The sequence below is a fragment of the Oncorhynchus nerka genome, linkage group LG25 (assembly GCF_034236695.1).
Source record: "Oncorhynchus nerka isolate Pitt River linkage group LG25, Oner_Uvic_2.0, whole genome shotgun sequence".
Classification (NCBI taxonomy): domain Eukaryota; kingdom Metazoa; phylum Chordata; class Actinopteri; order Salmoniformes; family Salmonidae; genus Oncorhynchus; species Oncorhynchus nerka.
Window position 1 is genome coordinate 46408815 of NC_088420.1, and position 24605 is coordinate 46433419.

At 45.1% G+C, this 24605-nt stretch overlaps 1 protein-coding gene and 1 long non-coding RNA gene across 2 annotated transcripts in view; one reads left to right on the top strand and one right to left on the bottom strand.

Annotated features, from left to right (window-relative positions):
* Positions 1-24248, top strand: part of LOC115109580 (protein-methionine sulfoxide oxidase mical3a-like) — a 149229-nt gene extending 124981 nt beyond the window's left edge. The window contains 19 exon segments of the mRNA XM_029634623.2: positions 846-1041; positions 1331-1638; positions 2170-2259; positions 2941-3096; positions 3576-3638; positions 5855-5929; positions 6038-6237; positions 6342-7050; positions 7053-8378; positions 8598-8692; positions 8819-8971; positions 12934-12984; positions 13921-14028; positions 14509-14602; positions 15603-15656; positions 16348-16398; positions 21309-21408; positions 21574-21647; positions 21852-24248. Coding sequence (XP_029490483.2) covers positions 846-1041; positions 1331-1638; positions 2170-2259; positions 2941-3096; positions 3576-3638; positions 5855-5929; positions 6038-6237; positions 6342-7050; positions 7053-8378; positions 8598-8692; positions 8819-8971; positions 12934-12984; positions 13921-14028; positions 14509-14602; positions 15603-15656; positions 16348-16398; positions 21309-21408; positions 21574-21647; positions 21852-22036 — 4088 coding nt within the window. The 3' untranslated portion in view covers positions 22037-24248.
* On the bottom strand, positions 9141-9763 carry LOC135564546 (uncharacterized). The gene is made up of 2 exons (XR_010461133.1): positions 9567-9763; positions 9141-9406 (listed from the first exon to the last, which is right to left on the bottom strand). It is a non-coding gene; the product is annotated as an uncharacterized LOC135564546 (long non-coding RNA).
* Positions 24249-24605: the final 357 nt, after the last annotated feature.

Genomic DNA, 24605 nt, shown 5'->3' on the forward strand with positions numbered 1-24605 from the left:
GAAGTGGATTTAACAAGAGACCTCAATAAGGGATCATAGCTTTCACCTGGTCTGTCATGGAAAAAGCATGTGTCCTTAATGTTTTGTACACTCTGTGTATAAATCCTTACGGATTTGACGAATATCCACTTTGTTATATCAGGTTTGTTGAATGTGCCTCAGTGACGGCGTCAGTGTCCTGTGTTCCATTGACATCTTTACCGCATCTGTGCTATTGTATAATCTCACCTCAAATTTAGACTTTGTGTCTGTCAGCTTTAAGAGTTGCTTCCTAGGATGGGAAACAGGCAAAGTAGTACCAACCTTTACCCTGTTGCATATAGAATGTTATATAATTCTATAAAGTATAAATAATATACACTATATATATATTGGATTTGTGAGACACTGTAGGAAACAAACATTTCTGCAATAAATGATTAGAATGGCTGTGTTTTTGTCTGTTTTTCCTAGATTCCAAAATAAATGTGTATATAAACCAAACAAAAATGTCTCAAACGTGACACAAATCAGTTGATAGAAAAATGAGCCACAATAAATCCGTGCCCAACTATAGTCGTGGAAGAAACATGGATGGAAACGTGATTATGGAAGAGATCTGGTTTCTGGTAGCATGTTGTTATACAGTAGGCACAGTATACTGGTCCGATGGTATAGTGCAAACCTTGAGAGAAGTTGCAGAGGAGCATAGCCCCAGTTTGAATGAAAGCTGAGCCTGCCTAGTGTCTACAAGCCTTGCATGGCTCTTGCGCTGCGGTATTCCTCCAGCTCCTCTCCTCGACCGTGCTACCTATGATTTCTCAGTTGCCTGTCTGTATTCTCTCCCCCTCCGCGGTCCACCCCAGTCCCGGAGGTGAACGGGCTGCAGGAGCCCAGCCTGGCTAAGCGTCTGCGGGGCACGCCGGAGCGCATCGAGCTGGAGAACTACCGTCTGTCTCTGCAGCGGGAGGAGGACCTAGAGGAGGTGCCAGAGGAGACGCTGGCCGAACACAACCTAAGCAGTGTGTTGGACAAGGACGCGCACGCAGACCTGGGCTCCAGGTGAGACCACAGAGGAACAGTCAACTCTGCATGGGGTGACCTGTGGCAACAACTGTTGAATCTCAGCAATTTAACATAGGTCTATATATAGTCATGTATACAAATCTTGGCAAATACTTAAATGATCATTTTAATATTGCATGTTCGTATGTGATGATCGTTATGGTCAGTGTTTTTCTAGTACTGGATACATACAGTGCCAGTAAGTGTTGTTGGTATATATCCCCTTCCATGATGACTCCAACCATGCCTGCTCTAACTTGCACCTCCCTCCCTTGCTTTCATACAGCAGCTCTGAGTCTGACATGGAGGAGGAGGACCAGGATGAAGAGGAGCAACATGAGGAGGAGCAGCAGGAGCCCCCCAGCCCCTCAGACCTGGGAGGAGTACCCTGGAAGGAGGCTGTGGAGCTCCATGCCAAGCTGAAGACTGACAGCGACACAGGGGCTGAGGGAGAGGACGGTGAGGGAGAGGACGGTGAGGGAGAGGACGGTGAGGGAGAGGACGAGACACATGGTCACATTGCTAGGGATCTAGAAATGGAGGAGGAGGAAGATGATGAAGAAGAGGAGGACGATGAGGCGGAATCGACTGATGGTAAACATTTTTTTGAAGTTTCACAAACATCTATGCAGTTTGTCTGAGGTTTTCAGATGTCCTGTTGGTGTGCCGATCCTTAATATTCTGTCTGTTCTGATTCAATGTCAAGGTAGTAATATGACATTTCTGAATGTAGCTGCTGTTTCTAGGTGTTCAGTCAGTGGGTTCTGAGAGGTAGCCTCCAGTAAACTGGTGTCAGAGCCAGAGGGATGTCAATGTTTTCCCTATGAGGTCTTCCTCATCCCTCCTCCTCATATGTATGTGAGCATTCAGTCTTCATCTCAGCTCTGTGACAATTTATCTCAGAACAGACTGAATCTGCTTCTTGTAGAAAAGTGTACCTTTTTCACCTGTCATTGTAAAGTCATCGTTTTCCTCATCTTCTCCATCTCTCTTCCTCCCTCTTCTTCTCCTCCTCTTTCCCACCATGTGTCTCCCTTCCTATGTGTGTGATGTCTGTGTCTGAATGCGTTTGTGTCTTTCCCGTGTGTGTGTTATTATGTGGGCGATGTCTCCCCCAACTGGTAGAGGGGGAGTACTGCCCGTGGGAGCAGGAGCTCCAGTCAGGCATATGGCTGGAGAATCTCCAAGACGAAGAGGATACCTGTAGATTTAAAGGTAGCACCACTGCCTGCGGATGAGTTTTGCAGTTTGTACACTGAACATAATAACTACGAGTGAAGAAACATTCTCATCAATTTGTTTCTTTTTACCAGGCTTTCTCCAGGAGTGTTTTGTTTGCATTATTATGTTGTCTGATTTGGTTATGTTTGCTATTTTGAAGAGAGTAAGAGTGATTTATTTTTCATTCTCTGTTTTACATTTTCAAGCTGAAATATTACTTCCCGTTTTACCCTAACTTTTAACGTTTTTCAAATGAACTTTTATTTTATTTTTTATCTTTCAACTTTGTACTAATCGACTAATACTAAGAAAATGTACAGAGTCAGTTTTACTCGTTACAGTTTTAGCATGATAGAAAGTGGTGTGATGATAAACATTGTTAAAGTCTTGTTCCTAATGTAATACTTTTACTGTTAAGCTGCTACTCTTGTTCCAGGATGCTAGTGCATGCAGCGTCCACCTTCCTGGTTGTGATATATCATATACAACTGGTCTTTAATCACCTCTCTGCCTTCTCTCTCCTTTTCCCGTTCTGTCCTGTCTGTTCCCCTTTCCCTTTGTATTCCCACCCTTCTTCCTCAACGACTGTCTCTCCTCTCTCTCACCCTTCTGCAACTCATATCCACACACATCACCATCACATGTATATGACCCAACCCCTACACCTCCATACAGCCAGAAACCTGCAGATCCAGCAGGTGCTGCAGCCTGTGGATCCGACGGGCATTAAGAATCTCAGACGAGTCTCCACACTGTCAGAGGGGGACAAGGAGGAGCCTCCTGCCTCTGCATCCCAGCCATCCACCACGCTCACCCAGTCCCCCTCCACAGGTAACCCAGCCCAGAGGAGCTGATCCCTGGGTACACTACCAGACCTGGCCCCGTGGCTTCTTGGCTGTGGGTCTCCAGGTTGAGGGAAGAGACCAGTGTTTCTCATCAGACCGGCTACTTCTGTGTGTCTGAGCCAGGAGGAGCCACCCTGTTAACCCCAACATTAACAAACATATTGTCTATAATCGTCTGTGATTTGTTTTGATTGACCTGCTTTATTTTCTGTGTCTAATTTTTGTCCAGCCTTTTATGTTGTGTCTAATTGTTATTGCGGGGGTCTGGGGTTGTGACTTGGTGGACAAAGACACCGGTGTCACTGGGTCAGGTCAAAGGTCAACAATCACACCCCGGCTTCCTTCATTTATTTTTCTCATTCTTTTTATACTGTCTAGTTTGGCTTTGTTTTGTTCTGTTGTTTCTTTCCCAAGTGTCTGTTATTTTACGTTCATTTCCTATCCCAATGTTTGTTTTGAATGTAGCCCCCGCCCACACATCCACTCGTCATGAGGCTGTGCGAGTCTGGTTGGAGTCGGTGTCCGGAGGTAGTGCAGAGCGATATATGTGATCATTCTATATGATGATCCCTATATACTTTAGCTCGTAACTCTATGCTACTGTATACCGGCCTTGCATGGCAGCACACACTCACACAGACCCACACTCACAAGCATGCATGCCGGAATAATGCCACACAGGAGAGCGTATCTCTCTTGGGGTGAAGCCAACACTTGCACTACCTTTACCACTTCACTCACCACCCAACCCCGCTACCCTGTGCATCGGACTATACAGTAACTACAGCAAATAGGAGTAGAAGTGGAGACGAGTTGCATAAGGTGTTCTAGACTTGACACATCTATAGCGGCAAGCACCATCAAGAATGTAAGAGAATGAACTCCCAAGTGGCGCTGTGGTCTAAGACACTGCATCTCAATGCAAGAGGCGTCGCTGCGGGAGACCCATGGGTTGGCACACAATTGGCCCAGCGTCGTCCGGGTTAGGGGAGGGTTTGGCTGGCAGGGATGTTCTTGTCCCATCGCGCACTAGCAACTCCTGTGGCGGGCCGGGCGCAATGCACGCTGACACGGTCGCCAGGTGTACGGTGTTTCCTCCGACACATTGGTGCGGCTGGCTTCCGGGTTAAGCGGGCATTGTGTCAAGAAGCAGTGCAGCTTGGTTGGGTTGTGTATCGGAGGACGCATGGCTCTCGACCTTCGCCTCTCCCGAGTCCGTACGGGACTTGCAGCTACTGTAACTACCAATTGGGGAGAAAAAGAGGTAAAAGTGTTATTCTGCCTGGGGATGGGTATAGGTCGTGTTAAAGCCTGTCTGTCAGAGGTCAGGATGTGTTTGGGGTTGAGAGTCAGATCATTCACAGTGTGCCAGGCCAGCCAGGGTAAAGCTCTCTTTAAGCTGTGCTGATAACACATTAGAATGAGTTTCTCTTGTAGGCTACACGTCACACTCACCAGAGCTGTTGCAAGTCTATGGTAGGTTGCCTCTGCCTGCACAATGGTGTCACTAGGTGGGGAATGAATGAGGGTGGAGTTGACAGTTAGAGCGCAGTCATTTCTCTGGAATAGTTGTTTTCCTCTGATATTAACAGTTGCATGTTTCTGAGGTCGGGTGACTCCCATTTGAAGCTTTTTGGAGGGCTTTCGTTCTTGACACACAAAAAAACATACAAACTAGTAACTCTCTCGCCTACACCTGTAGTGTATCGAGCTCACAACGACGCTTTGGAGGAGGGATACTTTTGCTTGTCCACTGACATGTGATGCCATTAACCCGTTTTGGTTGTGCAATTGCTTGATGCAAGCGTCATGCTTTGCGTTCTGCAGAAATGGATCAGTGCATGTCTCATACCACTAATCATGCCATGATATATATGCTCCTCTTTTTGTTTTAGTGTTTATGTGCAACTATGTCCACATGTTATAATGACGTGTCTGTTAATATCTAACCACAAATCTCTTTTTAAAGTTTGTCCCAGAAGTGTACCTTTCCTTAGCCTAGTCTGTAGTAGTTGTTATAGCATAGTTGTCAATAATCCCCTTTCGTTTGCTTTTATCTCCTGTTCTTCACGCTTCACATTTACCCAAAGGCATTTTCTGAAGTATTTGTTTAATAACACTTTGTTTCTTATCTTTTTACTCAGAGGTCAGACATGGAGAGGGTTCAGATTAGGGTTCCTTCAAAAAGCAACAAGAAAGAGGACTTTGACACCCACCCTCTCAAGTTGTTCTGAATTCCTGCTACATTATTTTGTTGAAATATAATTTGATCTCTTAAGAAATTAAGCTAATTGTATTGCAACCAAATTGGCCATTTTAAATGTATAGGATTCAAATAATATTCAATAAATATACTACCCAACATCCTATTTGGACCAAACTCTTTTTCTACCAATGTGTAAGACATGGGTAATCAAAAATAAATAATAATTTGAAAACCACCCACTGAAATTGGATGTTGTGTACTATATTTATTGAATATTATATGAACTATAAATTAAAATGGCCAATTTGGAAGCAATCAATAGCTTAATTTCTCAGAGATCAAATGATATTTAAACAAAATCATGTTGTAGGAATGCTTATCTTATCTGTTTCTAACTACAGAAACTTTTCCAGAACAATCTGTGATCGTGGGTGTCATGACTTTCTGAAATGACATGGAACGACCCATTAGACTGTTTGAACCTAACTGAAAGCTCAGTTGATACCCCTGTTTAACTGTATCTCTCCTGTGCCTTCAGAGCCCTGTGAGGATGATGACCCGGAAGCAGAAGTGGGCAGCCATGATTTTGAGCCAGGCACCGAGATGGACCAGGGTATTAAACCAACTTATTCAGCAAATCTCTACTATTTCGTATCTAATACTTTATTGAGGCGTCACAGAAGGCTTATTAACAACACTGATCTTGCCTATATTATTACAGAGGACATTCCCTCTGACGCGGAGGCGGAGGCTCGTCTGCACCAGTCAGAGCTCAGTGATGCGCTTCCTGAAGAGGACAAGAAGTCGCAGAGTCAGGGGATCACCTATAGCATTGAACAACCTAGTGTCAGTCCGGTGAAGTTAGTTGCGGAAGTTGTGCTCTCGCCAGTCAAACCACCGACTCCACAGCCTGATTTACAGGTAAGAAATGTTTCCCTCTCATCTACTTGTTAGCCATTAGTTCTTGGCATTTTAATGACTTCGTCAAAAGGCTAAATGCTCCTCTTCCTCTGCTTGTCTTCCAGATGTCTCACACGTCTCCTTCCTACCTGGTCAAATCACCTGGAATGCGCTTTTTCCCAGATCCCTTGGCATCGGAGAACATCACAATACCCCAGAGGACAGTTCAGACTCCCAATGCCAAGAGCCCCCAATACGCTACCCATGCCCTGTCCCCCATTCACTCCCCTATTCGCTCCCAGCCTATCCCACTGCCTGAGACGGTCACCCAAAAATCCCCTGTCAACTCTCCACCCTGCTCCTGCCCCCCGACAGGGAACCCGCTGTCTCCCATCTGTGCCCAGCCGCTGCCCTGCCACGAGCCCTCCTCACCCCTCACCTCGGACTCTCCTGTCAGAACTCAGCCTGTCCCTGCCATCACCTCCACTCCGCTAGCCAAACCAGCCTCCTCTGACAGGACTACCCCCGAGCCTCAAAAATCTCTGGACCTCACAGACGAAACCCCGGTGAAGAAGACGGACATCATCGAGGAGTTCTGGCTGAAGAGTGCCGAGATCAGGAAGAGCCTGGGTCTCACCCCACTGGACCGTAGCAGCAGCAGCAAAGCCCCAGAGAAGTGTCATGTTACTGTGGGTAAGGTGCCCACTCCGGACTCCCCCTCGACCAAGTCCTATACCCCAGAGGATCTCTCAGAGGAGCTTAGGCCTTCCCCTTCTCCCTTCACCGGTCGCTCGGTCATTCGCAGGCTGAACATTACGGTGGAGGGCCAGGTCATCTCCCTGCGGAGTCCAAGAGCATTGGCTCAGAACGGAGGGACCTCAGCAGCAGCTCCGGCCTAGGCCTCAACGGCAGCATGGCCACCAACCAGACCAGCCAGGCGGCCAGTGACAGCTACCACACTTCCGACTCCACCATGCTCACCCCACCATCCAGCCCCCCGCCGCCCCCGCCCAACGAGGAGCCAGCTACTCTCAAGCAGCAGCAGAAGCACCAGGTGTCCTGGGACAATGGGATCGATGGCCCCACTACACCTGAGCCAGCCAAGAAGCCAGCCAAGGTGGCACCCACCAAGACCAACAGCCCTGTGCCTGCACCAAGGACCCAACTCAGCCCTGTGTCTATGCCAGTATCTGCGCCCAAGCCTGCCCCCAGGACTACACCGGTCACCTCGCCAGTCACCTCGCCGGTCACAGCTCCGGTCACTCCGTTGGTGGTCATGAGACGGGAGAAGAGCAGCAAACCACGTCGGGAGGAGGTGAGGAAGTCATTCGTGGAGTGTGTGGCGGAGATCCCGTTTGCGGACGATGTGGAGGACACGTACGACGAGCGGACGCCGGACACAACCATGGACAGGTTCTACACTCCGCCCAGCAGCAAGCCCAACAGGGAGAGGGAGAAGCGTCCCCTGCACCTGGCCCTGGCCATGGAAAACGGAAAGCCCATTTTTCCTGTGAACCAGCAGGCCTCGAAGAGCCAGAAGGCCCAGCAGTTCTCCCCTGAGGCCAAGGAAATAGCAGAGGAACGGATGAGAGCCAGAGAGAAGTCCATCAAGAGCCAAGCTCTGAAGGAAGCCATGGCCAAGCAGCTCAACAAGATGAAAGAGACAGACGCTGCCAAGGGCGCCGCCGCCACGGCTAAAGTGGTGTGGAACGTGGCCTCATCAGAGACTTCAGGGAAAAGTACTAAGAAGTCATCCAGTTCTCCAAAGACGTATGCAGTGAAATCTCTTGAGGCAAAGAAGGCTGAGACTCTATCAGAGCGTTTCTTTAGCAGTCAGGGTAACAAGAGTCTGGACAGCTCGACCGTCTCCTCCGACGGCTCCGCCTCGGGGGGCAAGAGCAAGAAGCGTGGCTCGCTTTTCTCACCTCGCAAGAACAAGAAGGAGAAGAAAGCCAAGAATGAAAGCCAGCTCTCGGTCAAGCACGGCACAGACGAGACGCCGTCGCCGCCCAAACACAAGTCCCTGTGGAAGGCTGTGTTCTCGGGGTACAAGAAAGACAAGAAGAAGAATAAGGACGACAAGTCATGTCCCAGCACGCCATCCAGCTCCAACACCAACGACTCTGGGAAGAAGCGATTGTCGCCTCTCGGCAGGTCGTCAGGTGAGACTGACAGAGAAACACAGGATGTCATGGAGTCTATAGTTTACCATGGTATACCATGGCCTGTAGTTTACCATGTACAACTTGCTTAGAGCAAGGCATTTAGTCTTGATGTCGGTCTTTGGTTATATGTTCCTGGCTAGTTATTTTAGTTATGGTCACATCAAGTCCAGAGAGAAATAACAGTTAGTTATGCTGTCTTTGTTTTTTCCATTCCAGATTTGAAGTCGCGCAGAAACCTGAGCTTCTCTGAGGACTCGGATCTGTCATGTGATGATGTGCTGGAGAGGTCTTCTCAGAAGTCTAGGACAGACGTGAGTCATGCTTGTCACTCAGAGTTTTATCTTCATCCATCACCGGTTCACACTTGAAAACCTCACCCCAACTGTGGTCATTTTTTTGTGTTTTCATATGCTGTTTTAAATCCTTTATATTCCAAGCGGCATACGGACATCTTTGACCTAGTGTCAGGCATTCAGAAGGAAACGACAAAGGAGGAAAAAGCGGGGGAGAGAAAAGGGCAGAAAATAAGGGAGAGGGGAAAAGAAAGAGGTCGGGACCTTGATCGAATCATAGAAAAAGAGGAAGAGGAGGTACTACACTTGGTGCTACAGTGGGATGAATGCTTTTGAATTTCAAACAAGGATAACAATTCAAATGTTGAATGTAAATTACTATTCATTTTTGGGTTATTTTCTTGTTAGAATCCCAGACACCCTAACTCAACCTAAAACAGTATTATAAAATGAATCAAGATAGGTCTGAAGATTTTTTGCCATTTTATTCTGTCTGCAAGCAAAGTAACAAACTATTAGTATAGTATTGGTATTAATAGTAGGGATTGGTTGAAGTTCAATGTTAAATGAAAATCTCCATACCATCATATCAAAGCCAATATGACCAATGTTGATGAAAATGGTCAACAACTCTTGTAGCTCCCTCCAGTAACCACGAGCACCACCGTTCCTTGATTTTAACTGGCGGCTTTATTCTGTAGTTTTAGTCAGAATTATCACCTTCCGTGAGAACTATAAAGTAAATGAAAATACAGTTAAGCACACTCTTACAACCTTCTTATCTTACGAGTGACTTATTAGCTTGGTATAACTCTGAAGTGCTTACATACATAAACAGTTTAGCCGGCGCTATAACAGTATCAGATTAAACACATGAATAAAGGAAAAGTACCTCATTGGCTGCTTATTACAGAAGGGAGGAAATCAAACTTCACCCTTATTATTCCTGGCATGAATTCACACGTCATCCTTAATTATTATAACGTTACCGTCCTAAGATACACACTGCAACCTTTACGAACTACACCTGATGACATGAAAAGTTAGCTAACACAGCGCGGGATTGCCTCCCCTCCAAAGGTGTGTTGCTACAATACTGTCCCCGTTACAACAGTTAGCTACGTAGTTCCGCTTGTTTTATCATTTCCCCCGCATAGCGAACACGTAAACAATTCAAACAAAAAACGACATAGACATACAGGTTACTTGTCAGTTACAACTCTGCCTGTGTGGAGCTAGCCGCAATAAGGATTAGACACAATAGTGGAATTTGCGATTCGCCTTTAAAATAAAAGACCGCCATTTGAAAGTTCAACAAAATACAATAATTTGTTAATTTGACATATAAATCAGTTGAAATCGCACTGTGGAAGTATTAGACTTTGTAATTGCATTGGGGGCATACTGACCGTGTACACAGAGTATACAAAACATTAAGAACACCTGCTCTTTCCATGATAGACTGACCAGGGGAATCCAAGTGAACGCTATGATCGATTATTGATGTCACTTGTTAAATCCACTTCAATCAGTGTAGATGAAGGGAAAGAGTCAAGTTAAAGAAGGATTTTTAAGCCTCGAGACAATTGAGATTGATTGTGTGTGTCATTCAAAGGGTGAATATGCAAGACCAAAGATGTAGGTGCCTTTGAACAGGGTATGGTAGTATCTGCCAGGTGCACCGGTTTGTGTCAAGACCTGCAACGCTGCTGGGTTTTTCACTCAACGGTTTCCTGTGTGTATCAAGAATGGTCCACCACCCGAAGGACATCCAGCCAACTTGACACAACTGCGGGAAGCATTGGAGTCAACATGGGCCAGCATCCCTGTGGAACGCTTTCGTCTCCTTGTAGATTCCATACTCTTGACGATTTGAGGCTTTTCTGAGGGCAAAAGGGGGGGTGCAACTCAATATAAGGAAGTTATCCTTAATGTTTTGTACACTCTGTGTATATGCACTGTACAGCCTAACTTATGGATGTTGCACCCATGTAATGGAGTATCAGCCTACCCAGTGACACTCACAGAACTGTGTAGAGTTGACACAAACGGGCAGCCAGGGGGGACACCGGGACCGAGTTTGTGAAATCCTGATCAAGGACAGGAGTTAAATTGAATTAGTTTTACTTGTATCAGTGAACAGTCAAAATATGCAGTGTCTGGCAAATTCAAAAGTGTTTAGTTCCGCAGCTGCTGCTGCTCTGTATCTGTGGAGGTTTATCCATTAGAATAGATGGAGCTCAGGGCCAGAGGCAAGCATTCCACATGCTAACCTTTTTTAAACACTTTCCAAAACAACTCGTCGTTAATGTCTTGCCCACGGTTCTGATTTCAACAGACTCTGAACGTGTATCGGAGCCTCAATAGGCATGGCAAGCATGACTTCAGGCATGGTTCCAACACTGAATATGTCTGATAGTACAGCATAAAACGTGTTTTTAGCGACAACAACAAAATATCAATGTTGGTTAACAGTGGATCTTTTCACTACAAGGGATCTGGCCCTGTGACGCTCATTGAGGAACAGCAGGGATCTTTTATCCAGAATAGTCTCAATGAGTTTTGGTGTTCTGTGGTTTAGTGTTTGTTGTTTTTTAGAGACGTTGAGTAGTTTAATGTCAGTTCTGTGGAGTGAAATAGTACCTTCTCACTGAAATAGGCAGTCTACTGTATGTAATTGTCACTTATTTTTGTCTCAGACTGCTCTGCTAGTAGCAGTGCAGATTAATCTACACTTAACAAAAATATAAACGCAACATGTGAAGTGTTGGTCCCATTTTTCATTAGCTGAAATAAAAGATCCTAGAATTTTTCCATACCCACAAAATACTTATTTCTCTCAAATTCTGTGCGCAGATTCCTTTACATCCCTGTTAATGAGCATTTCTCTTTTGCCAAGATAATCCATCCACCTGACAGGTTTGGTGTATCAAGAAGCTGTTTAAACAGCATGATCATTACACAGGTGCAACGTGTGCTGGGGACAAAAAAAAGGTCACTCTAAAACGTGCAGTTTTTGTCACACAACACAATGCCACAGATGTCTCAAGTTTTGAGGGAGCATGCAATTGGCATGCTGACTGCAGGATTGTCCACCAAAGCTGTTGCCAGATAATTGTAATGTTATCTTCTCTACTATAAGCAGCCCCCAATGTCTTTTTAGAGAATTTGGCAGTATGTCCAACAAGGCCTCAAAATCGCAGACCATGTGTATGGTGTCGTCTGGGCGAGCGGTTAGTTGATGTCAACGTTGTAAACGGAGTGCCCCATGGTGGCGTTGGAGTTATGGATTGGGCAGGCGTAAGCTATGGACAACAAACACAATTGCATTTTATCGATGGCAATTTGAATGCACAGAGATACCGTGACGAGATCCTGAGGTCCATTGTCGTGCCATTTACCCGCCGCCATCGCCCCATTTACCCGCCGCCATCGCCCCATTTACCCGCCGCCATCGCCCCATTTACCCGCCGCCATTCGCCCCATTTACCCGCCGCCATCGCCCCATTTACCCGCCGCCATCGCCCCATTTACCCCCCGCCATCGCCCCATTTACCCCCCGCCATCGCCCCATTTACCCGCCGCCATCGCCCCATTTACCCGCCGCCATCACCAAATGTCCGTTCCTCCGTGGCCTGCGTATTCACCAGACATGTCACTCATGAGCATGTTTAGGATGCTCTGGATCGGCGTGTACGACAGTGTTTTCCAGTTCCCGCCAATATCCAGCAACTTGACACAGCTTTTGAAGAGGAGTGGGACAACATTCCACAGGCCTTAATCAACAGCCTGATTAACTCTATGGGAAGATGTGTCACGCTGCATGAGGAAAATGGTGGTCACACCAGATACCGACTCCCCCCTTAATCCATAGATTAGGGCTTAATTCATTTATTTAAATTGACTGATTTCCTGATATGAACTGTAATTCAAATCTTTGAAGTTGTTGCTTTTATATTTTAGTTCAGTATATTTTTGAGCAAAGTCTTCTCATGAATACAATCAGCTGTTTTGCGTCAATGTTTTCGGTTTTCTTCACATTGTCTCTGGACCACTTGGGTATATATTTTAAATACAAATGATTTGAGTTCAATGTTTGATGAATAATTCATGGTAGAAATGTAGATTCACCACTCATCACTGCACCCTCATCTTTGTGTTGATGGGGGGGGGGCTTTTAACATTGCCTGTTTGATTGTACCCATTTAATCATTCCATTTGTTTGTTTTCTTTTTTCTGTTTGTTTTGTTTTCCCCAAGTCTGTTTATGTCCCTCACGCATTGGCGTTCAAGAGAGCGTACGCCACCAAGGTAGTGTGTACACACATGTCCATTGGCCCACGTCATATTACCCCAGCGCATGCGCCAACCGTTGCACTACTACCCTAACCATCTACGTCCATTTTGCCACAGTGGCCACCGTGACGGCATAACTAACCATTACTCTTCAGATGCATGCCACAGCACCCTCACTGGAGGTCCAAACTACTGCAGTCCTCAGTCTTCGGGTCACAATGAATGACAACTTTTCAATATGCCTACCCTGTTCCTCTGTCTGCTCCAGTCTGTTGTCGATCGCCTTATCTTTTGTCTCTACTGGTCTGATGTTAACCCACTGTTCTCCAGCACTGCTGTCAGATCTACTTGGATTCTAGCTACCTCTCCTTGTTGCAGTCTGCTCCTTTTCTATACATTTACATTTAAGTCATTTAGCAGACGCTCTTATCCAGAGCGACTTACAAATTGGTGCATTCACCTTATGACATCCAGTGGAACAGCCACTTTACAATAGTGCATCTAAATCTTACCACTATCTCTTTTCCTCGATCACTCCAGTTAAAAAAAAAAAAAAAGATTAAATGTTTCATTTGTTTTAATAATTTTTTCCCCCACTCCAAATTCAAATGTTTATTGCATAAAAGTAAGAGCTGAAAGAGGACAAGAACCTCGTTAAACGTACATAGACCAACTCATAAAATGTGTTGGAAAATGTTCCATACATTTCTGATAATTTATAGGCTTGTAGACTGGGGAAATATTGCGAGTTGGAGAAGTGATAGAAGGAAATCTAAGGTATATCATATATTTGTAGTTTTGTCTGTTCAGTTTGGATTGTGTGTTGTGAACTTCAGGTTGTACTAGAGCAGATTGTGGTAGCTGCCCCGTCTATAAGATCCCACAGAGTTCCCACAGAGCTGGATGGGCCATCAGTCAAAGGCCTCTGACATGGTTGTAATGCTGTTTCAGAAAACCTACACAGAGGAGGAGCTCAATGCCAAGCTGACACGTAGGGTACAGAAAGCTGCCCGGCGACAGGCCAAGCAGGAGGAGCTGAAGAGACTGCACAGAGCCCAGGTAAGCAGCCAATAGGATATTTTGTGTTCGGGGGGGGGGGGACTTTGTGGGTGGATTAAGTAACTTGTGTATGAGTCCACACTGCACAGGAGTGTTTAACCGGTGAACCAAGACCGCTGTGAATTATGAATGATTTTAAGCAAGCCCCAATTTGATGTCTTTGAAGATCATCAAAACAGAACTCCCATGCAGAGATCAAGACAATACTAATTAGCTATGCATCCTCGGTGTTGCCGCTCATGAATATTTGATAAGACAAAAAGTACGCCTATTTATAGAAGAACAAAAACGGATCCAACTTTGAGACGGTAATTATTAAGAGGGTTTCAGACACGACCTTTAAACTCTTCTCATACAAAAAAATAAAATAATTGCCTATTGGAACTGTGCCGGTTCATTCAAATGTTTTGGATCTGTGGGCTATGAGAGACTCTCCCAGACCGTGTGTGTGTGTTCTGAATTGTTTGTTTCCTCCTTCAGACCATCCAGAGGCAGCTGGAGCAGGTGGAGGAGAAACAGAGACAGCTGGAGGAGAGGGGTGTGGCTGTGGAGAAAGCCCTGCGAGGGGAAGCAGGTATATATCTGTCACTCTTATGGCTTCTTATTCTGATTGAGTTACATACCCCAAGGGCCCGCCCGTGGGGTGTGGTCATGCATTTTAAATGTTGGGATTGGGGAAAGAGTTTGGAGATGTTCATTCAGTTTGTTGATGTACGAGTGTCCTAGTTGGGCGGAGATGATGCTCTTCAACAATATGTTGATGAATATGTTCATCTCTATTTTACAATTCTATATGTTATATGCTACTATACGCTGCTTGTATACTAAATACATTCTGGTTATGCAAGTACAGATTTGACTGTTTGCCCTCTAAATCAACTCAACCACTCTCAAACGCTGTTACTGAGGGTTTCTTGACCGTGTAACAATGTTCCTCGAAACATCCCTTTTACGTAATAAAAGTGATTTTGATAGCAGCAGACTAGACTTCTAAAAGTTATGCTTTTCACAAACCCAGTCACCCAGGTTTTGCAATGAATGAAAGTATGTGTTACATTTATAGAAATCCTACTCTCGGATATGCAGTGTCTGCGGTATCTGTTACTCTGAAGCGATGCATTCAAACCGTGCAAGACAAGGGACTATCACAGACATCTGTACTTTCGCTCGGTGAAGAAGTCATTATTGGTTACTGTAGAACATGACACGATACAATGCTAACCCAGCTTTAGGAGGGTTTCAATGCATGTAAAGTATAGAATAGCTAGAACATAATCGGTCACTTTTCGAGGGATACATTTGAGTCTCAATATAATCTCTAATTACTTGTAATCTACATGATGCTTGCTGAATACGACACAAGCTGGCGAATGCTTGCTTATAAAATAGCTATGGTGATTTTCTACACCCCCAAGAATGAGACCAATTGAATGACAACCTTGAGGTGTAGGAGTCGATCTTGATTAGTCATTGTGCTTATTTTACTAAAACTTTTTTCCCCCATCAAATTTCTCTCAAATTGACTGTTTCTCTCAAATTGACTTTAACCTCTCTTATTGTCTACTCTTTTAAAGGATTGTATAAAGGGACTTATTGTACTATACCAAAACAACACAAAAGACGATCAGGTATTAGACTCACTGTAGTTTAACACAAGACCCGTATTGTACATGCCATTAGTGGTGACACTGCAACAGTCTTCCATCTCTGAACATTTGATCTTTGTACTCTCATTTATTTTCTGTCGGTCATCGTCTTGAGCTGCATGCGATTAGGAGGATGTCTGTTTCAACATAGATTTGTGTGTGCTCACACTGGATGTGGTTGTCCACATAGCCTCTTTCTAGAAGGGTTCATATGCGCCAAGATTGAGTTGAATTTTGCCCCAAAGGGCTTCCATATCGTGCAACATTGTGTTTTATCTGTTGGTATGGCCAATAATCAAAAGTGGGGATACTTACAAGAAATTTGAACCCACCGACCCTTTGGGTTATATCACAATGACTCTCCAGAGCTGGTGTTGCCTCCTACACACACTGTTCATAACTTGTACACAGAGGCAGTACCCAGCCATACAGCAAATCTATGTAGCCATCCTGTCATTACGGAAAATGCCATGTAGTACAAGCCAATATGTGTACTTGACTGCATTTGTTTTGTGGTGAGTACTTGGGTGTATGTTGTAGTGTGTGTGTGTGTGAATGTGACGTGTATGCAATCACATGCATGACCCTGTTGTTGCAGATTGGTGTAGCCCAGTGGTGGCTGTGTGTGTGTGTGTGTACAATAACTCGTATCTCTAATATATCCCTGTTGTAGACTATTGGGGAGAGTCTAATTACAGTGAAATCCTGGACTTGCATCTGGGCGGTATGTATTTCAAATCTGTCGCTTCCAACTAACTAACAGCTAACCCACCTATTTGTCTTCCCCCAGCTATGCTACCGGTCTGGAGCTTGTTTCCTCTTAGCTACGTCCCCTGCTGCTGCAGTAGCCGACTCACCCTCTGATCCCTTCAGTTGTACTTCCAGCACACACAGTCCGAAAGATCACACACGTATCTCGTCTTCTTAAGATAGTCTGATCATTTTCAAAGCCTCTTTGAACATTGTAACGTTAACGCCACTGCATTGATGACATCATATGATTTTACGGCGGTGGTAAACGTCAACTCCTTTATGCTTTGTGTACAAGTTAATGATCAGATCGACAAAATAAAAATTCACGCATGCTAACACCCAACTGGAAAGTAGTGCAGCCCTGCCTCTTACTGACCCCTAAACTCCTAACTAAACCCATGGCCTGGCCCTTGACTAGCCCCTAGCCCATCCCTACTACCTTAGAGCTGTGTGCTGTGGTACTAAATCCATCCCTGTAGTCCCAGCTCTGGTGCCACTGCTCCTCGGCCTCTACCATACCTGCCCCGTTGCATAACTCCCTGTACTGTACGTGTCCGTGCTGAAAGGCACCCGGTTCCCTATATAGTGCACTACTTTTGAACAGGGCCCCATATGGTGCATTACAGTTTACCAGGGCACATAGGGCGCTGGGCCCTGCTCAAAAATAGTGCACCACACAGGGCCATAGGGCTCTGGTCAAAAGAAGTGCACTACATAGGGAATAGGGTGCCATTTGGGACACAACCTGTGATTGTCCAACAGAGTCTCCGTCTTATTGACCCAGGGTGGATGTGGTGTGTGTCCGTCCGACTGTTGGACTGTTATTCTCTCTGTGATGATGCTGTCCAGCCATGTTGTCGTTGTCCCCACCCATTAGACAGGAGATGGTGTGGAGTGTTGTAACACCGGGAAATATCTATCTGGCCATTGTCCCCCCCCGATTTTAATATGATCACATTCATGAATTTCATGCCCCCTTTGACGATTGTTCTTCACTTTCTCACTTTGTGGTTTATCGTGCCTCGGTTCAATTGCATGCCACCATCATAAATGTTTAGTTTCTTGAGATAAGGAATCCATTGCACAGAAGGTAAGTATTTCTGGAAGACACCATTGACACTTGGTTTGATCCTCCAAACTGAATTCCGTGGTCTCGAGCTTTTGGGCTGTGTGGAGGAGAAGGTGTGCATGGTCTGCATTCTGTAGGTTGGGGCTGGTCTGGTACAGTGTTGGCCTGTCTGGTAAAGTGATGTGGGCTGGCAATCCATCGGACTGGCTCTGGCTGAGTCGTGCTCCGCGACACAGGCTGTGCTGTGTGTGTAGTAGCCCTGCAGGGGGTGCTAAAAGCTAGCGAACAAAACTGTCATGCTCTCGCTTTTGGCCAGCAGGGTTGACTGCAGCGACACATCTTGTCTATCACTCCATTTATGACCATAATCACCTCCAATAGGCATGCTAGTTTCACATTCCACTGATTCTCAATGATTTGGAAATTCATATACATGTTCTGTTACATAACTTTGATTTCATGATGAGGTGCGAGGCAGAAGCAATCCGCTCTAAAATTTGCCAGCAGTGAGTGTATAAGCGATAGCCTTTCTTGTTTGAGTCGAGAGTTACGATGATTCTACATGTTAGTTCTTCCGGCACATCCTCCTCCTATCCTCTGTGATAGTCCCTTGTGGTTCAATTTCCCCGCATTCCATTCTCTCCCAGCTCTTTCACCCCAGGTCTCAGACTTTTCAGTACATTGTGTGAGTTTCCTGTCTGTATCGGTGTGTGACAGTCGATGACACCATCCCTCCTCTTCACGTGTCCTATCAAGATCCTTCCCATTGTGTGTTCCTGGGATAGAAGGCTCTTCCTTGTTGAGAAAATTCAATTATTTTGTCTATTTTCCATTTTACTAACTCTACTATATCCAGCAGATAGTATGAACTCGTTTTCTGTGAGAACATTCTCACAGAGGTTCACATGCATTTCTACGAAATGCTAATTTGCACTTCAAAATAGCCGCAATAGCGTCAAAAAATACAAGTTATGTTTACCTGGAAGAGCTGAAATATTTTCAAGGATGGAATAATGAAATCATCTGAGCGGGAAATAGTTATTTTCTATTTCTGTAAACCTTCGAGTGATGATGAATATAAAGCTGTTTTTATTTGGATGAATCCAATTTGCAGAGCATTGTCAACACATCACACAACATTGATGTTGCAAAAGCTCCTGTATAGCACCATAGAACTCTGTGGACACAATACTGTCTTGCTGAGTTTGAGGGGTATTATTCAGATGAAAGAAGATTATTTTCTCTCCCGTTCTCTAGCCCTTTGTTTTTACCCTCCCTTCCTTCCTTCCTTCCTTCTTTCCCTCCCTCCCTCCACACAACTGATCTCTCTCACCTCCTCTCTCAAGGTGTTTTCAGTTCTCCCCCCTAGTGCTCTCACTCTTTTCGATTTTTATCCTCACTGTTGTTTCTTCCTCACCTTCCCCCCTCCTTCACTTCCTCTCACGCTTTATGCCCTCTACACTTTCTTCTCTGTGTCTATCACCTCTTCCTCCACTCTTCCACTCCTTGGCACTCTTTCATCACGTTGTGGAAGTAGTTGAGCCTTTTGTCGGGACCCCTCGCCGAAGACCTATCTCCTTCTGCCCCTGCTGTTCCCCTGAAGGTAACGTAATCTATTGCCTCCGCTGCATCCGGTTGCTGCGGGTTACCATGGCAACCGACCACCAGGATCCACAGAGCCGGGCTCCTCCCGCCTGGTCTCCTGAATCGCCTCCTCCCTCTCCTCCTCCTCACCCTCTGTGTGCCCGGGCTCAGTAGATTTCCTCATGTCACCGTTGTGTATCTGCCATAGTCGTATCACACTACATTCAACAGTACAGTACACACTGTTATGTAGATATTTGGGAACTTGCTGGAACGGTGTAGAACATAAGGACAGGACATGTCTATGCTACTGATGTACTTTTGGTTTGTTGAGCTAAGGATACTCAGAAACCTAGTTCACATTGCCAACAATAGTACTTTTAAAAGGTTTATATAGTGACTGTCATGAAACAACCATATATACATTGATGTTTCTATAGACCCTCTCCCAGATGATCTTGCCCTTGAGTTTAACAGTCTCAGGCAGAACATGGGTCAAAGCCCTCAACCCTAGTAAACAACTATCGTACACACCTTTTTCCATCATTCTAAGTAGCTGCAGCTAAAGCTAAAAACAAAAGCTAAAGGGGAAACCTCTACTTCAGTGTGAAGTGTTTAATCAACAGCATGTCCTCTGTTTGCTGTAAAACTAATGGACATTTGCACGACTGAATGGTCTAGTCTCTCTATAGTGCCTGAAGGCTGTCAGACAGCCTCTGTCCCTCGACTATAGTGTGTTGCAACTAGACAGTGTGTGACGAGGTTGTGGGAAAGAAAACGAAATACCTACGTCTGACACGTCTCAGTTTTGCATATTCTACCAACATACAGATTAGGAGATAAGTGGAACTTCTTGAGAAGCCTGCTGATCAACGTAGCAAACAAAACATGCCTGTGTGTGTTCTGTGCGATCGGGTTTTCAGGCTGGTGTGTTTATATTGCTAATTCTTTGGTTCTTCTCTCCTGTGTTCTGGGAACCTGGGCTGAGGGTGGTGGTGGACGAGGCGCAAAGAGAGAGGGAGAGAAAAGCAAGCACATTTTTGGATAAGTTAGCAAATCCACCTGTTTCCATTTCTTCTTTGTCCTGTCTGAGGAACCCTGCTTTGCTTCTCTCTGTCCTTGTCTGTTAATCAGCGAAAGCCGGCAGCAGCACCCAAGAGCACAGCCATTCGATTTTTGTGTGTACTGTGTTTTTCCTTTTCGTTTTGCAAGAGACTCAACCACTCCAGCTAAGTACGTCATGCTGCATCAATGGTTTGCCCCCCCCCAGTGTCTCATTGAAACCGCTTGGCTCCACCTGCGTGCGACAGATAGCATAGCATGGACTGGCCGCCTTTACAGTGGCACAAGGAAAAAGGTTCTGCGGCCCCTGGCTGCAGTAATGCATGCCAAATGCCAGTAGAGGCTTCCCTCTCAGGCAGACCTAATAGGAGAGTGCGATAGCTTCACTATTGGTCGAAATGACAGATCGGCGTCACCATTTGACCCAGTAGAAGCTCTAGGGAGTATGAAATCATTCATAACATGGGTGTTATGAAACCACTCCGCATAAATAGGATCCGACAAAATCCTTTATTTCTGCTGGTGGTTCATTGTTGCATGTAGGGAACTTCCATTGAGATAGAACACCAGAATAGTTGTATCTCTGTGTAAAAAGTCCATGGGTACAATGTGGTGGAATAGCCAGGTTTTCTACTCCCTACCTATGGCCCTCTCTGTAAGGGACACACACACACTGCTCTGAACATACAGTGGTCCTCTGTAGGACAGTTGGTAGAGCATGGCGTTTCCAACGCCAGGATAGTGTGTTTGATTCCCAGGACCACCCGAATGAGAAAAATGTATGCAGGCATGACTGTAAGTTGCTTTGGATAAAAGCATCTGCTAAATGCCATTTATTACTATTATTATTACTATATCATAGTACAGTAGCAGGGGTGTCTGTCTCAGAAGTCCAGATTGAGTGACACACAAATTCTCAACTTTGCAACACCCAAAGTTGAAATATCCTCCACGCCATCTTCTGTGAGCCGTACGGCCAGACCATCCTGACCCCTGCTCAACAGTCCGATCAATCATACCCACCTCATCATCCATTCCCATTACAAAGACATCTTGGCTTGGCTGTCAATGCGTTGCCCGTGTCGGTGTCTGCATCAGAAGCACCTAGAGCTTCCTCTGCCCTGCCGTTTCCCTCACTCCCCTTTCCGTGTTGCTGCTTCTTCCAGGGATGGGGAAAAAGGACGACCCCAAGCTCATGCAGGAGTGGTTCAAACTGGTGCAGGAGAAAAACGCCCTGGTGCGATACGAATCTGAGCTGATGATATTGTGAGTTGACCATTGATATCCTTTGTTATAGGCCTACTGAATGTTAACTCTGCATCCAAATACGCTACTGTAACAAAAAGTAGGCCGACATCATTTAGACTTCAGACATAATACAGGTCCACGGGTGTAATAGTTGGGCCGTAAGTCTGTCTTTCTGTCCCCCAGTGCACGAGAACTGGAGCTGGAGGATCGTCAGAGTCGACTGCAGCAGGACCTGAGGGAGCGCATGGCAATTGAAGGTGAGGATCGGCATTTTTCAATTCAATACATCTTTATTGTACCCAAAGGGCAATTTGTGTGCAGCATAAAAAAACATGGAAAAGCGGGACAATGTGAAACAACATCCATGGTTTCATCAAATTTCAGTGAGACTCCTTTCACTTTCCTCTCCACATGTGAGCTCCTGACTTATCTGTCCCTCTTTCTCTCTTTTTCATCCTCAGACCACCTGAAGACGGAGGTGGAGCTGGCGCAGGAGAAGCACATCCTGAATGAGATGCTGGAGGTGGTGGAGCAGAGAGACTCCCTGGTAGCCCTCCTGGAGGAGCAGAGGCTCAGGGAGAAGGAGGAGGATAAGGACCTGGAGTCTGTCATGCTCTCGAAGGGTTTCAACCTCAACTGGGCCTGACACTAGAGGCACCATCCACCCACACTCAGATAATACACTACCCCTCCCCTGTGTCAGGGCTCAGTGAAGACCTAAATCACGGTTCCATGCGTACAGAACGGAGTTGTCCTTTCACGGCCCTTCTGTTGGCGAATGTGCGCAGAGTTGTCCTATCATGGCTCCGCTGTTGGAGCAGTCTAAAATGTTTACATATCTACTCTGCCACCAGGCAGGCATCATTACCTAGTGATATCTCACCTCACGGTGGGAGGAGCAACTACAGCCTGGACTTTCTCAAAACCTCAGAAGGTCTTTCGACGTGATTCTCCAGAACGGGGAACTTACCTCCTCTAGGAAGAATGTTTTTATTTTTTATTTCTTTTAATCTCGATCACACAAAGGGAAGAAAGAGGTTTGGTCCTGCTGATGTAAAGGAATTCAATATATGATACCGGTTTCTGTATATTGAATGTGCATAACACAACACATTAAAGAAGCTGTGGTTTTAGATGAAGGTAGGCCCTTTATCTATCGATTATTAGAGTTTCTGTAGAAAGGGGAGGAGTGGACCGAAGCCTCTGGTCTCTCTCATCCTAACCTCATGACATCCTCTGCCATTGTGAATGCTGACTGAGGGAGGGACATCCGCTGCATAAGCTGGCTTTCTCTCCAATTACACAGTGGCTTCCATGTTCTGAGGAGCCAATGAGGATCACACTCTAAAAGGCACGTCATTTTTTTGCACAGAGATTCACACTAAGAGTCAACGTTAAGGATCATTGGAATCTGGTCACTTAGTCGTTTTCAATTGTGTATTTATTAGCGTTGTTTTTACAAAGAACCTGAATTAACTGTTTTTGGTATTTTCGTTCATGGAAGAGAGTGCCTGAACTGGTGGCTCAACAGAATGCACTTGTGCTCTCTTTATGACATTGACAGCAAGGAAACTAACTAAACTCCATCACCCAGAAGCCAGTGCGTGTCAGGACTGTATGCTGCTGCAGACTCATATAGAAGCATATCATGTGTTAAAGTGCACGTTTTGTCATTGCAGCTGACTTTAAAGGCGAGTCAGGACTGACTGATCTACAAATCACCTTGCATCATAAATAACTACTCAATATTATTTGTAGCTCAGTCAGTCACTATTTACCCATGATACATCACGGTTTTGATGCTCTAACCTGTAGCATAGATTAATTGACACATGCACACTTCAGCAAGCGACCCACTTGACACATCTCTTAGGCTCCTAGTTCTGAGTGATAATGTGTCCTTCTCCATACGATGCCTTTCCCTGTATATCACATAAAAATGTCAGTTTATATAATCAGTTGCCCTTATTCAATACTAATTGGCATATACTGTACCGTGAAATATCCTCAGTGTAGATGAAATGTTAAAAAGAGAAAGCAGTCGAGTTAGTTTGATCTCAGAAGAGGCCGTGTCTTATTGGACTTACACAGTATATCAGTGCATCGTGTTATCATCATAATACCAGAAGTGAACTGACACGTCACTAACTGGTGTCACAGTACAGTTGTGTCAGTGAATATTTTGCAATATCAAAGGGGATAAACCACAGAACTCAAACACAGCCTCTGGCTTCGCTATCCCTGGGGCTGAGGTATATGACCTGCTTTGGAGCTAAATGCCTTTTTCATTTGTTTTAATATTTTACAGTTTTCTTTTGAGTTTCAAACTTGTATGTATCCTACCAGGGTACATTTTAACTTTTTTGTTAATCCTTTTTATACAACTACAGGTCGCCAAACAGCAGTCATGAGTAGAAGTGGAGACACGAGGCTGCTCTACTGCTCGAAGTAAACCGCTTCTATTCAGTCACAGGAGCATGTACATTCGTTTGTCATACGAACCTACTGGCCTTTCTGCCAAACTGTAAACCTTTGGTTGGTCACCGTTTTTGTTGTTGTTGCTGTATAGAGTTACACACCGTGAGAATATGTGTAAGAATTAAACGGAGCTGTGAATAGATAAAAAAAAGTTACAACATTTCAAGGCTTGGTGTTTTAGATGGTGTGTGATACGTTTGACAGATTGTATTGATATTTATTAACATGTGTGCAAAAATGTATCATATGTAAAGAAAAATGAATCCTAATTTTTAAAACACATGGCAGATATGTAAATGCTTATTCATGTAGCGGAAATGCATAGAGTGTTGGATGTATGCTGAAACGGCAATAAAACCATGCAGTTATTTTAAAAAGTATGTTGTCTCCTTTTATGAGTTCCGTAATTTCCGGACTATAAACCGCTACTTTATTCCACATTACACACTTTGAACCACGCGGTTTATACAATGACGCGGCTAATTTATGGATTTATCCCGCTTTCACAAGATTCATGCAGCCAAAAAACTGAGCACCGTCACATAATGTGATGTAAATTAAGCGCGCTCAAACTGCCCATCATTCTGATTACAGTAGTAATTTTGTCACCGTCATGGCAAAGACACTGAGAAATGCATATGATGCAGCTTTCAAGTTGAAGGCGATAAATCTGGCTGTTGGAAAAGGAAATAGAGCTGCTGCATGGGAGCTTGGCCTTAATGAGTCGATGATAAGAC